The sequence below is a fragment of the Mustelus asterias genome, chromosome 14 (genome assembly GCF_964213995.1).
Source record: "Mustelus asterias chromosome 14, sMusAst1.hap1.1, whole genome shotgun sequence".
Classification (NCBI taxonomy): Eukaryota; Metazoa; Chordata; class Chondrichthyes; order Carcharhiniformes; family Triakidae; genus Mustelus; species Mustelus asterias.
This window is the reverse complement of record NC_135814.1, coordinates 35,922,025-35,935,658: the sequence shown is the minus strand read 5'-3', so window position 1 is coordinate 35,935,658 and position 13,634 is coordinate 35,922,025. Positions and strand designations below refer to the sequence as shown.

The following is a 13,634-nucleotide window of genomic DNA, read 5'->3' as shown; positions in this document are numbered from 1 at the left end:
ACAACGTTAAAAAGACAAGCTTAAAGGCTCTGTGCCTTAATGCGCGGAGCATTTGCAATGAAGTGGATCAACTAATCACACAGATAGATGTAAACGGGTAATGATATAATTGGGATTAAGGAGACATGGCTGCAGGGTGACCAGGGGTGGGAATTGAACGTCCCAGGATATTCAATATTTAGGAAGGACAGGCATAAAGGAAAAGGTGGTGGAGTGGCACTGTTAGTTCAAGAGGAAATTAACACAATAGTGAGAAAGGATATTAGCTCTGACAACATGGGTAGTTGAGAAATACCAAGGGGCAAAAAACATTAGTGGGTGTCATATTTTGACCCCCAAACTGCAGTGGTAATGTTAGGAATGGCATTAAACACGAAATTAGAGATTCATGTGATTAAGGAATATCGGTGATCATGGGTGATTTTAATCTGCACATAGATTAATCAAATTAGCCACAATGCCATAGAGGAGGAATTCCGGGAGTGTATACGGGATGGTTTTCTTGACCAATATGTGGAGGAACCAACTAGAGAGCAGGCCATCTTAGACTAAGTACTGTGTAATGAGAGGGAATCATTGCCAATCTAGCTGTACGAGACCCCTTGGGAATGATTGACCATAACATGATAGAATTTTTTAATCAAGGTGGGGAGTGAAGTAGTTGATTCGGAGATTAGGGTGCTGAATTTTAATAAAAGAAACAATGAGGATATGAGGCGTGAGTTGGCCTTGATAGATTGAGGAAGAGCTACTTAAGGGGATGACAGTGGATAGGCAATGGCAAACATTCAAGGAACGCATGAGGGAATTGCAGCAATAGTTTATTCCTGTCCGGCTCAAAACCAAAATGGGTGAGACGGCCAATCCATGGCTTACAAAGGAAATTAGAGTATCCGATCTAAGGAAGAAGCATACAGATCGGCCAAGAAAAATAATAGTTCTGAGGATTGGGAGCAGTTTAGAATTCAGCAAAGAAGGACCAAGGGACTGATTAACAAGAGGAAAATACAGTATGAAAGTAAGCTTGCAGGGAACATAAAGACTGACACTAAGAGTTTCTATAGATGCGTGAAGAGAAATAAGTTGAAGACAAATGTAGGTCCCACACAGACAGAAACGGGGGAATGTATAATAGGGGACAAAGAAATGGCCGAGCAACTGAATACATACTTTGGTTCTGTCTTCACAAAAGTGGACACAAATCAGATGCCAGAAATGTTGGAGAATGCAAGATTTAGTGAGGGGGAAGAACTGAGGGAGATCAATATTAGTAGAGAAATGGTGCTGGGAAAATTGAGTGAAGGTGGGAAAATCCCCAGGGCCTGATCATCTACATCCCAGAATACTTAAGGAAGTGCCTCTAGAAATAGTGGATGCATTGGTGGTCATCTTCCAGGATTCTATAGACTGCTACAGTCCCTGCAGATTGGAGGGTAGCTAATGCTACTCTAATATTCAAAAAGGGAGGTAGAGGGAAAAAGGGATTATAGACCAGTAAGCTTAAAATCGATAGTGGGGAAAATTCTTAAATCTATTATCAAGGACTTTATAGCAGAGCATTTAGAAAGCAGTGGCAGGATCAGACAGAGTCAGCATGGATTTATGAAGGGGAAATCATGCTTGACAAATCTGTTGGAATTCTTTGAAGATGTAACTAGTGGAGTTGACAAGGGGGAGCCAGTCAATGTGGTATATTTGGACTTTCTGAAAGCATTTGACAAAGTCCCGCATAAGAGATTATCGTGCAAGATTAAAGCGAATGGGATTGGGGGAAGTGGATTGAGATGGATAGAAAACTGGTTGGCAGAGAGGAAACAAAGAGTAGGAATTAATGAGTGCTTTTCAAATTGGCAGGCAGTAACTAGTGGGGTGCCACAGGGGATCAGTGCTGGGATCCCAGCTATTCACAATATACATTAATAATGTGGATGAGGGAACAAAATGTAACATCTCAAAGTTTGCAAATGATACCAAGTTGGGTGGGAGGGTGAACTGTGACAAGGATGCAGAGATCCTTCAGAATGATCTGGACAGGTTGGGTGAGTGAGCTAATCAATGGCAGACGCAGTACAATTTGGATAAGTGTGAGGTTGTTCACTTTGGAAGCAAAAACAAGGCGGAAGATTACTACCCAAATGGCTGTAAATTGGGAGCGGGGAGTGTGCAGTGGGACCTGGGGTGTCCTTGTGCACCAGTCACTGAAGGTAAGCATGCAGGTGCAGCAGGGGCAAATAGCATGTTGGCCTTCAATGCAAGAGGTTTTGAGTACACTACAGCGACGTGTTGTTGCAATTATACAGGGCCTTGGTGAGGCCATACCTAGAGCATTGTGTGCAGTCTCCTTTTCTGAGGAAGGATGTTCTTGCTCTTGAGGGACGCAACAAAGGTTTACCAGGCTGATTCTGGGGATGGCAGGACTGATGTATGAGGAGAGATTGACTAGGTTAGGATTGTTTTCGCTGGAATTCAGACGAATGAGGGGAGATCCCATAGCGACTTATAAAATTCTAACAGGACTAGACAGGGTAGATGCAGGGAGGATATTCCTGATGGTGGGGGAGTCCAGAACCAGCGGTCACAGTCCGAGGATTCAGGGTTGACCATTTAGGATGGAGGTGAGGAGACATTTCTTCACCCAAGGAGTGGTGAGCCTATGGAATTCATTGCCACAGGAAGTAGTTGATGCCAAAACATTGAATGTATTCAAGAGGCGGCTAGATATAGCACTTTGGGCGAATGGGATCCAAGGTTATGGGGAAAAAAAACAGGCTTAGGCTATTGAGTTGGATGATCAGCCACGATCAAAATAAATGGCGGAGCAGGCCCAAAGGCCTCCTCCTGCTCCTATGTTTCTATAACCCTAACTGTTCACTTTATATATTAATGATTTGCAAGAGGGAACTGAATGCATTATCTCCAAATTCGCAGATGATATAAAGTTGGGTGGGAGGATGAGCTGTGAGGAGGATGCAGAGATGCTTCAGTGTGATTTGGACAGGCTAAGTGTGTGGGCATCTGCATGGCAGGTGCAGTATAATGAGGATTATTGTGAGGTTATCTACTTTGGTAGCAATAATAGGAAGACCGATTATTACTTGAATGGCTGTAGATTGAGAGAGGTGGATACTCAGCGAGACCTTGGAAACCCCATGCATCAATCACTGAAAGTAGTAGGTATAGTAGGCAGTAAAAAGGCAAATGGTATGTTGGCCTTCATAGTGAGAGGATTTGAGTAGAGGGATAAGGATGTTTTGCTGCAATTGTATAGGGCGTTGGTGAGGCCACACCTGGAGCATTATGTGCAGTTTTGGTGTCCTTATCTGAGGAAGGATGTCCTTGCGATAGAGGGAGTACTATGAAGGTTTACCAAGCTGATTCCTGGGATGGCAGGTCTGTCATATGAGGAGAGACTAAGTCGGTTAGGATTATATTCACTGGAGATTAAAACAGTTAGAGGTGATCTCATAGAAACTTATAAAATTTGAAGAGGGTTAGACAGGGTAGATTCAGAAAGGATGTTCCCAATGGTGGGGGAGTCCAGAGTTAGGGATCATACTTTGAGGATAAAGGGTCAACTTTTTAGAACGAAGGTGAGGAGAAATTTCTTCACCCAGACAGTGGTGAATGAGTGGAATTCGCTACCACAGAATATAGTTGAGGCCAAAATGTTGTCTGATTTCAAGAAGAAATTAGATATAGGTCTTGGGATTAAGGGATATGGGAGGAAGCAGGGGGAGATCAGGATATTGAATACGAAGATCAACCATGATCAAGATGAATGGTGGTGCAGGCTCGAAGGGCCAAATGGCCTACTCCTGTTTCTAGTTTCTATTTATGGAACACCTTTAATGCAAAATATGCCCCAAAATGTTTCACAGAATCAAAGAATAGACACTAAGCCAAAGGAGGTGAGGATAAGGATAAGCAAAAGCTCAATGGTGATTTTAAAAACTCTTAAAATATGTGCAGGGAGGTCAAGAGGCTGAGGAGTTTAAGAAAAGTCCAGAATATTGGCCACCAATGGTTGGGGCAAAAAGAATGGCAAACACAATAGGTCAGTAGAACAGTTTTGCAGCAGGTGCTTAGGGCTACAGGGAATTCAGAGATAAGGAGGAGCAAGCCAATGAAGTGGCTTAAAGGTACAAATATGAGAATTTTAACACTGATGCACTGCAAGATTGGAAGCCAATGTAGTTCAGTGAATGTGGGAGAAATGAGCAAGCAAATCTTTTTGTGGGATAGGGAGTAGGCAGCCGAGTTTTGATAACTGAAGCTTAGAGGGCGGTAGATGGGAAGGTAGGTCAGTAGCACATAGTCAAGGTAGATGTGACAAACATATGGATGAAAGTTTTCAATAGCAGAGGTGAAGCAGAGCAGAGAAGGGGAATATATAGAAGGGGAAGGAAATAGTTTTTGTGATGGTGAGAGTTGTTGGGTTGGAAACTTCACTCAGAATCAAACAGGTTGTTGAGATTTCAAGCAGATTGATTCAGTCTGGGACAGCTGTCAGGGGAGAGGACAGAATTTCTGGCTATAGTATTGAAATTGCAGCAGGAATCAGATGTATTGGCTTCACTTTTCCCAGATGTTTAGATTTAGGAAATTGTAGCTGAGAGCCTGGATGTTGGACAAACAACCTGACAATAAAGAAGCCATGGAGGAGCTAAGCATGGGGGAAAGATAGGGCTGGGTGGTATCAATAAATAGTTGAAATCATGTCTGTGGGTGATATCACCAAGGGGCAACAGACGAAAAAGAGGGTGCCATGGATGGATCCTCGGGGTCCTCCGAGGCAATGTGCTGCATGAGCAACAGTTTTACATTTCCATTTGCTGTGAAGGAGAGGTCAAAAGAGAGGTCTATCCTATGCTCCCTCTGATACATTATTTGAGTGATGACGTTATCCAACACCATGATAAAACAGCATTGTGCCAGGAGAAAACAAATATACTTTGTAAAAATCACAAATAATATTCAGCACATATTAAATTTATGATCAATTCAACCTACCTGCCCTCCAGTAAAGGTCGGATACTTTTCTGCTGAATTTCTGTCATATGAGTAAAGTTCATGTCAACAATCCCTTTTAAGGTATTTTCACTAACCAGGTCAGCCAAAGAAGAAAAAGCGATGTCTTCAAAAGCCCCTGAATACAAATAACATGAAGTTAGTTAAAAGTGTCACCCTGAAGGGCCACATATTCATAGCAAACATCAGTGATACAGATCACACCTTTAATCAAATTGTGTTGAGGAATTTCATAAAAACATAATCAATAGGGGTGATTCTCCCAACCCACTGCACTGCTCTAGCAGCGCAGCAGGCCGGGAGACTCAAGCGGAGGCTGTGTTGCGGGCTTCCCGCTGGACGCCATGCCTCCACGTCTCTCTGACCGCTGGATTTCTGGCATCGTGAGCCCCATGCTGGAAATGGGCACAGAGCTGAATAAATTATGTTACTGTTGATTTACATCTTATTAGCGGGCCCGGGACTGAGGGGGGCAGCGATCGACGGGCTGGAGGTCATTTGGCCAGCGATGTGGGATCGCGGGGCTGGCCAGCGATTGAGCTGGCCAGCAATCGGGAGGCCGGCAGTGTGGGGCTACCGTGCAAGTGCCGATCTCCGCGATGACAGATCAGCGCATGCGCAGTGGGCCTCTCAGTGCTATGCTGCCGGCCTCTCCAGCGGAAATAGGCTGCATCCACAGCTTTTCAGTGTGCTTCACATTAATGCACTCCGTAGTGCAGTGTGGGAGATTCACTTTGAGAATCCTGCTAAAAAAGCCAGCGGGATTTACTTCAGTTTTTACACGAATTCACACATAATTGTTTTGGGAGAATCCTGCCCAATAAAATTCAAAAATGTTGTCAAAGTTATATTCAACCCAACAAATCCATGCATTTTTTAAAAAAGTTTATTAGTGTCACAAGTAGGCTTACATTAACAAAGAGAACAAAGAACAGTACAGCACAGGAAACAGGCCCTTCGGCCCTCCAAGCCTGTGCCACTCCTTGGTCCAACTAGACCAATTGTTTGTATCCCTCCATCCCCAGGCTGCTCATGTGACTATCCAGGTAAGTCTTAAACGATGTCAGCGTGCCTGCCTCCACCACCCTACTTGGCAGCGCATTCCAGGCCCCCACCACCCTCTGTGTAAAAAACGTCCCTCTGATATCTGAGTTATACTTCGCCCCTCTCAGCTTGAGCCCGTGACCCCTCGTGATCGTCACCTCCGACCTGGGAAAAAGCTTCCCACTGTTCACCCTATCTATACCCTTCATAATCTTGTACACCTCTATTAGATCTCCCCTCATTCTCCGTCTTTCCAAGGAGAACAACCCCAGTCTACCCAATCTCTCCTCATAGCTAAGACCCTCCATACCAGGCAACATCCTGGTAAACCTTCTCTGCACTCTCTCTAACGCCTCCACGTCCTTCCGGTAGTGCGGCGACCAGAACTGGACGCAGTACTCCAAATGTGGCCTAACCAGCGTTCTATACAGCTGCATCATCAGACTCCAGCTTTTATACTCTATACCCCATCCTATAAAGGCAAGCATACCATATGCCTTCTTCACCACCTTCTCCACCTGTGTTGCCACCTTCAAGGATTTGTGGACTTGCACACCTAGGTCCCTCTGTGTTTCTATACTCCTGATGACTCTGCCATTTATTGTATAACTCCTCCCTACATTATTTCTTCCAAAATGCATCACTTCACATTTATCCGGATTAAACTCCATCTGCCACCTCTCCGCCCAATTTTCCAGCCTATTTATATCCTGCTGTATTGCCTAACAATGCTCTTCGCTATCCGCAAGTCCAGCCATCTTCGTGTCATCCGCAAACTTGCTGACTACACCAGTTACACCTTCTTCCAAATCATTTATATATATCACAAATAGCAGAGGTCCCAGTACGGAGCCCTGCGGAACACCACTGGTCACAGACCTCCAGCCGGAAAAAGACCCTTCGACCACTACCCTCTGTCTCCTATGGCCAAGCCAGTTCTCCACCCATCTAGCCACTTCTCCTTGTATCCCATGAGCCTTAACCTTCTTAACCAACCTGCCATGTGGGACTTTGTCAAATGCCTTACTGAAATCCATATAGACAACATCCACGGCCCTTCCTTCATCAACCGTTTTTGTCACTTCCTCAATAAACTCCACCAAATTTGTAAGGCACAACCTCCCTCTTACAAAACCATGCTGTCTGTCACTAATGAGATTGTTCCGTTCTAAATGCACATACATCCTGTCTCTAAGAATCCTCTCCAACAACTTCCCTACCACGGACGTCAAGCTCACCGGCCTATAATTTCCTGGGTTATCCCTGCTACCCTTCTTAAACAACGGGACCACATTCGCTATCCTCCAATCCTCAGGGATCTCACCCGTGTCCAAAGAAGCGACAAAGATTTCCGTCAGAGGCCCAGCAATTTCATCTCTCGTCTCCCTGAGCAGTCGAGGATAGATGCCATCAGGCCCTGGGGCTTTGTCAGTTTTAATGTTCCCTAAAAAACCTAACACTTCCTCTCTTGTAATGGAGATTTTCTCTAACGGGTCAACACCTCCCTCCGAGACACTCCCGGTTAACACGCCCCTCTCCTTCGTGAATACCGATGCAAAGTATTCATTTAGGATCTCCCCTATTCCCTTGGGTTCTAAGCATAATTCCCCTCCTTTGTCCCTGAGAGGTCCGATTTTCTCCCTGACAACTCTTTTGTTCCTAACGTATGAATAGAATGCCTTAGGATTCTCCTTAATCCTGCCTGCCAAGAACATCTCGTGACCTCTTTTTGCCCTTCTAACTCCCCGTTTGAGTTCTTTCCTACTCTCTCTGTATTCCTCCAGAGCTCCATCTGTTTTCAGTTGCCTGGACTTAACGTACGCCTCCCTTTTCATTTTAATCAGATCCTCAATTTCCCTGGTTATCCACGGCTCTCGAATCCTACCTTTCCTATCTTTCCTTTTTACAGGCACATGCCTATCCTGCAGCCTTATCAATAGTTCCTTAAAAGACTCCCACATGCCAGACGCGGACTTACCCTCGAACATCCTCTCCCAATCAACATCCACCAATTCCTGCCTAATCCGGCTATAGTCAGCCTTCCCCCAATTTAGCACCCTGCCCGTAGGACAGCACTCATCCTTGTCCATGACTATCCTAAAGTTAACAGAGTTGTGGTCACTATTTGCCACATGTTCCCCTACCGAAACTTTGACGACCTGACCGGGCTCATTTCCCAGAACTAGGTCCAGTATAGCCCTGGTCCAGTATAACACTGCTATGAAGTTACTGTGAAATTCTACTATCCCTCTTCAGTGAACCTCATCAACACATCCCTCTATTCCTTTCTCCCTCATGTTCTGATCCAACTTCCTCTTGAATGCATTTATGTCATTCGCCACAACTATAGCACAGACCATATTCCAACCACATTCTGGATAAAGCTGTCAGTTGCGAGGTATTAAAACTGCAGCTTCCTTAAAATATCCTCAGGACTAACTGCAATTGCCAATATGGTGAGCCACCATCATATAAAAAACAATTATTTTATGACCAAACTCATCTGCTTTCATTCATAATCTTTTGCTTTTTCTCCAAATTACATTTTCTAACTTTAGTACAGATTTTTAAAAATCAAAACTGCTAAACACCAATTTCACTTCCATACCCAGTGCACATTGGCATTTTGAAGGGTTCCTTCACTGTCCCTTTCAAAATTACTGCCATCAATAAATCTACACTGGTCTCTTAAGTCCTTCCAATCTACGACCCCATCTCCAATCTCCCTTTACTTGTGACGTTGAACAGGTTGCCAGCCCATCTTTTTCACAAGTCCACATTTGAACCTCTTCAAAATCAGTTTTCTAAACGGCCACAGCACTGCAACAGTCTTAATAAAAGACAGAAACGACTTCATGTACATGATGGCGATGGACCCTTCTGACTTCCCCGTAGTCTTTGACATGGCTGATCATGCATCTCTCCTCCCTTATCCAACCAAGAGCTACTAACCTCAATCCGTCCCACTTACACCTATGTAATTGTAAGTAGACAATCGCTAACAGGTTCTTTCCCTGCTGTACCCCTGGAATCCCTGACAATCTATCTTTGGTCCCTTATTGTTCCCTCATCAACATGCTGCCCAGTGGCATCAACAACAAATCAGACGTAATTTCAGATATGAATTGTGGTAAAACAGCCAGCTCTGCCTCATCATCACTCCTGGCTGATCCACTGACACTTGCTGTTTGCCTGTTCATCCAACATTCAGTCCTGAAGAGCTGCAATTTGAACATACCAATGAAACGCTTGTGACGGATGTACTCTGCTGTGAGATTGGGGCTGACATTCTATCTTGTTTTCACAGCCACAATGCAACAGCATTCAAAGGCTTAAACCTCAGAAATAAATTTACCTGTCAACCCCAAAGGCAAAATTGGCCCATCATCATGTTCAGGTTCCTCTTCATTTTCATCATCCTTTTGATCCTGTTTCACTTCCAAGTCATCAGCTTTGCTCACTTCCAACTCACCATTCTCCTCCGCTTCAGCACTCTTTGGCTTTTTGATTTCTACAGTAAAAGAATAAAACTAGGTTAGACGATGTCAGGCACGTTACCTAACAGTGCCAGCCTTAAAATTAATTCTCCATTTCAATGCTGTAAACATCTAAATGGGTCATTACTGTCTCCGTAAAAGTGTAGTATTGCCTTTTAATTCCATTAAAGCTGTTTTGGCTGTGCATTGATGCAAATGTGCAAGTCAATGGTTAGCACTTCACAGTGCTTGGGACCTGGATTCAATTCCAGATTCCCTGCTGACTGTGTGGAGTTTGCATGCTCTGTGTCTGCGTGGGTATCCTCCAGATGCTCTGGTTTGCTCCCACACTCCAAAGATGGGTGGGTTAGGTTGATTGGCCATGCTAAATTGCCCCTTAGTGCAGGGGGGAATTAGCAGGGCAAATACATGGGGTTATTTGATAATTTCTCTGTCTGCCTCTGTCTAGACTGTGCATGATTTCGAACATCTCGATCAGATTTCCTCACAACCTTGAAATCTGTCACTATCTGCCTCTCAGTTTATGTTACTTCCAAGTCTTCCGTAATTTACAAAGTTGTGCCAAATGCACCAAGTCTAATTCATTATATAGAAAAGATTATGCTGTATCGAAGACATCACGATGGTGGTTGACTGGTCTCTTTCTGTGCTGTAACCACTCTACGATTTTATGAGTCTTTAATTTAGATGATACACTATCGGAGAAACTATGCAGCTGTAATTTTTCCAAGAAATACGCAACTTACATCAAAAAAATAATTTATGCATGTCAGTAACAAGTAGACCAAGGAGTGTTAATTTTTGAAAATCAAAAATTCAGAAAAATGTTCTATCCAATCATTGCATTGAGTTTTTCAGTTCAGCAATGGTCTTCCATTTGGTACAATATATAAATGCTACCATTTTACATTGTGCAGTCCCATTAAGACTGTCCCTAATATAATGAGTAAATCAGCTAAGCAGTCATATTACAGGGGCAAAAGAAACCACAGAAAAACTTATCTAATCTTGATTATTCAAGGTTTATTTTATCCGAAAGAACTATTTAAGTGAAACAGATCATTTACGCTATTGCTGTCCCAATGCAAATAACAAAAACACTTACAAATTATTCAGGGTCAACTACTCAAATGTTAAATGTGCTTATTCCCAGAAAGTCCTTCAATTAATTATTGCAATACTGTAGTTTTGATTAGTTTCAAATTCAATTTCTTGTTCAGCCTGTCATTACAATAACAAATTATTGCCTTTATGCATTACTGAAGTACTGAAAGCAAAATTAACTTACCAGTTTCCTGGATGTTAGTTGTAAGCTTTCTTTTCTTTTTCTTTTTGATTTCTGATACAGGTTTCTGTTCAGTCTCATCTTTTGTACTTTTCTGTCCTTCCTTCAACACCGTTGGAGTATTTTCCTGATCATTCACCGCCTCTTGAAGCATTTCATTTTGTTTAATCACTGTTGACATAAAGTTTAAGTTTGTTCACATAGAGTCCAAATCCACTGAAGGTTCAAGTATTAGATGTTCAAACTGTCTTAGATCTTATACTTGGTTACATCTTAAATGGTGATGAAAATAGACTATAAATGAATCAGTTCCAACAGCAGTATAAAAAGACTCACAGAGCCTTCCATGATCTGATGTAATTTAAAGACCTGTGAGATCAATAAAACACTTTTTGTTTTTTGAAGTGTAGTCACTGTTGTAAGTTTAAGGCAGAGTCCCACAAACAACAATGATAACCAGAGTATCAGTCATGGCTCAGTTGGTGACACTTCTGCCTGACTCAGTAGGTTGTGGGTTCAAGTCCTATGTAGGTTATGAGCACAAAAGTCTAAGCTGACACTCCAGTGCAGTAATAAGGAAGTACTGCTCTGTTGGAGACCCAATGAGAGGTTAAAGCAAGGCTACCTATGCTCTCTTAGGTGGATCCCATGGCACTATTTGGAACAGGAGTAGGGAAATTATCCTTGGTGTCCAGGATAATACTCATCGCTTATCACATTGCTGCTTCTGGGAGTTTACAATGTGCAAAACGACTGCCACATTTCCTACATTACAACAGCAACTACACTTCAAAAGTGCTTTATTTATTGTAAAAATTTGTCGCCATCTTCTGGTCATGAAAGACACTACTGAAACGCCAAGTTATTCTTCAGATAATATGTTAGATAAAAGAAAAATATCAGCCAGAACACTGGGGAGAACTCTCCTGCTCTTCTTCAAAGTAGTGCCATGAGATATTCTACATTCACCTGAGGGCAGACTGGGGTTGAGTTCAACACTTCATCCAAAAGCCTGCACCTCCAGCAGTGTAGCACTTCCTCAGTACTGCCATGAGGTAGCAATGCTCTCAAATCTCTGAAGATTGCAGCCAAAATGTTCTTTACAGAGTTTAAACCCTGTGACATGAAGTATGCCAAAGATGAGGTTAAACCTTCATTACTGCACCAAGTACAAAAATGAACCTTAGAAAAACATAACATGCTGAAATATTTAGGTCAATGAAGATCTGTGGTGTCATCACACAAGTTTAGAATTTCAACTTTAGACCTTTCAACAGAGCTGAAGTTTCTCCTCTCCATGGAGGATAATTGAATAGCTGACTATTTTTTGAGTAAGGGGTATCACACTCGTATGGAAGGGGGGAGGTGGGGTGAAATGGTGAACAGACAGGAAGCAGTAGGGATAAATGGGGTATTTTCGAGGTGGCAGGTGAGAATCAGTGATAGGGCCTTGACTATTTACAAAGAATATTCGCAAAGAGGCTGTGGCAGTGAAGTATCCACCTTTGCTGATGATGCAAAGCTTGATGGGAATGTAAATTGTGAGGACAACACAGAGAAATAAATAACACAGAGATAACAGCAGGCGAAGCAGGGACAGCAGTGGCTAGCAGTGCTGTCTTACAGCGCCAGGCACCCAGATTCAATACCGTGAAGTTTGCACGTTCCCCCCGTTTCTGCGTGGGATTCCTCCACTGTCCTCCCACAGCCCAAAGGATGTGCGGGTTAGGTGGATTAACCATGGTAAATTGTGAGGTGGTGATGCCGATGTTGGACTGGGGTGGTCACAATAAGAAGTCTCACAACACCAGATTAAAGTCCAACAGGTTTATTTGGAATCACGAGCTTTCGGAGCGCTGCTCCTCCATCACCTGATGAAGTGCTCCGAAAGTTCGTGATTCCAAATAAACCTGTTGGGCTTTAACCTGGTGCTGTGAGACTTCTTACGATAAATTTCCCCGAGGTTAGGGGGATTAGCAAGGTAAATGGGTGGGGTTACGGAGATAGGGCCTGGCTAAAATACTGGTGTCAGAGAGTCGGGGCAAACTCGATGGGCCGAATGGCCTTCATCTGCGCAGCAGGGATTCTATGAAGTGGGGCAAAAAAAGAGTGCGATGTGAGATTATTCCCCTTGGTATTGAGAATAGAGAAACAAAATAAAAAGAGAGATGTGACACTTGTAAATGTTCAGAGAGAGAGTTGGGTGAAGCCGCATAGGGCACCATGTTGCTCAGGAAGGCACACAGCCGGTATCCAGGGACTGGGCCGGGCCGCCGGGGGTTGAGAGTCTCAGGCATGAATCGCCGGCTCGCCCAGGACCCCTTTCCCCCAGCCCACCGCCCGCTCGCATAACCGCCACTCACCGCTCTCGGCCGCCGCTGCCGCCGCATTGATGTGTTTGATTTTGGCGTTTTTCTTCTCTAACTTCTTGCGGATAATTTTCATCGGCAGATTCACCGCCATCTTAGCGCCGCACGTGAAAGCCTAGGACCCCGGGGAGGGGGTGACCAGGGGAAGTGCCCACGCACACCGATTAATCAACTGCGTTCAAACCGTGCACTTCAAAATGAAATAAACTCACACACATCCCTGCTAGGATTAATCTCCTCCTTAAATTATATTGCGATTCGACTTTCTGGGCGACATGTTTAAACAGCTATGAAATGCGCAGCCGCAATAGCGGAGCAGTCAGACTAGAGTCTGAGCTCATGTCAAGAACTCCTATGACTTGCCTGGGCTTGCAAAATCTCACTAACTGTCCTGGCTGGAGACAATACACT

At 43.7% G+C, this 13,634-nt stretch overlaps 1 protein-coding gene across 1 annotated transcript in view; it reads right to left on the bottom strand.

Moving 5' to 3' along the window:
- The window catches only part of ddx18 (DEAD (Asp-Glu-Ala-Asp) box polypeptide 18), a 33,377-nt gene extending 20,029 nt beyond the window's left edge, over nt 1-13,348 (bottom strand). Inside the window, exons 1-4 of the mRNA XM_078228164.1 lie at nt 13,218-13,348; nt 10,858-11,025; nt 9,428-9,583; nt 5,011-5,146 (exon numbers count right to left, since the gene is read on the bottom strand). Coding sequence (XP_078084290.1) covers nt 5,011-5,146; nt 9,428-9,583; nt 10,858-11,025; nt 13,218-13,317 — 560 coding nt within the window. The 5' untranslated portion in view covers nt 13,318-13,348. The remainder of the gene's footprint in view (nt 1-5,010; nt 5,147-9,427; nt 9,584-10,857; nt 11,026-13,217) is intronic.
- Nucleotides 13,349-13,634: the final 286 nt, after the last annotated feature.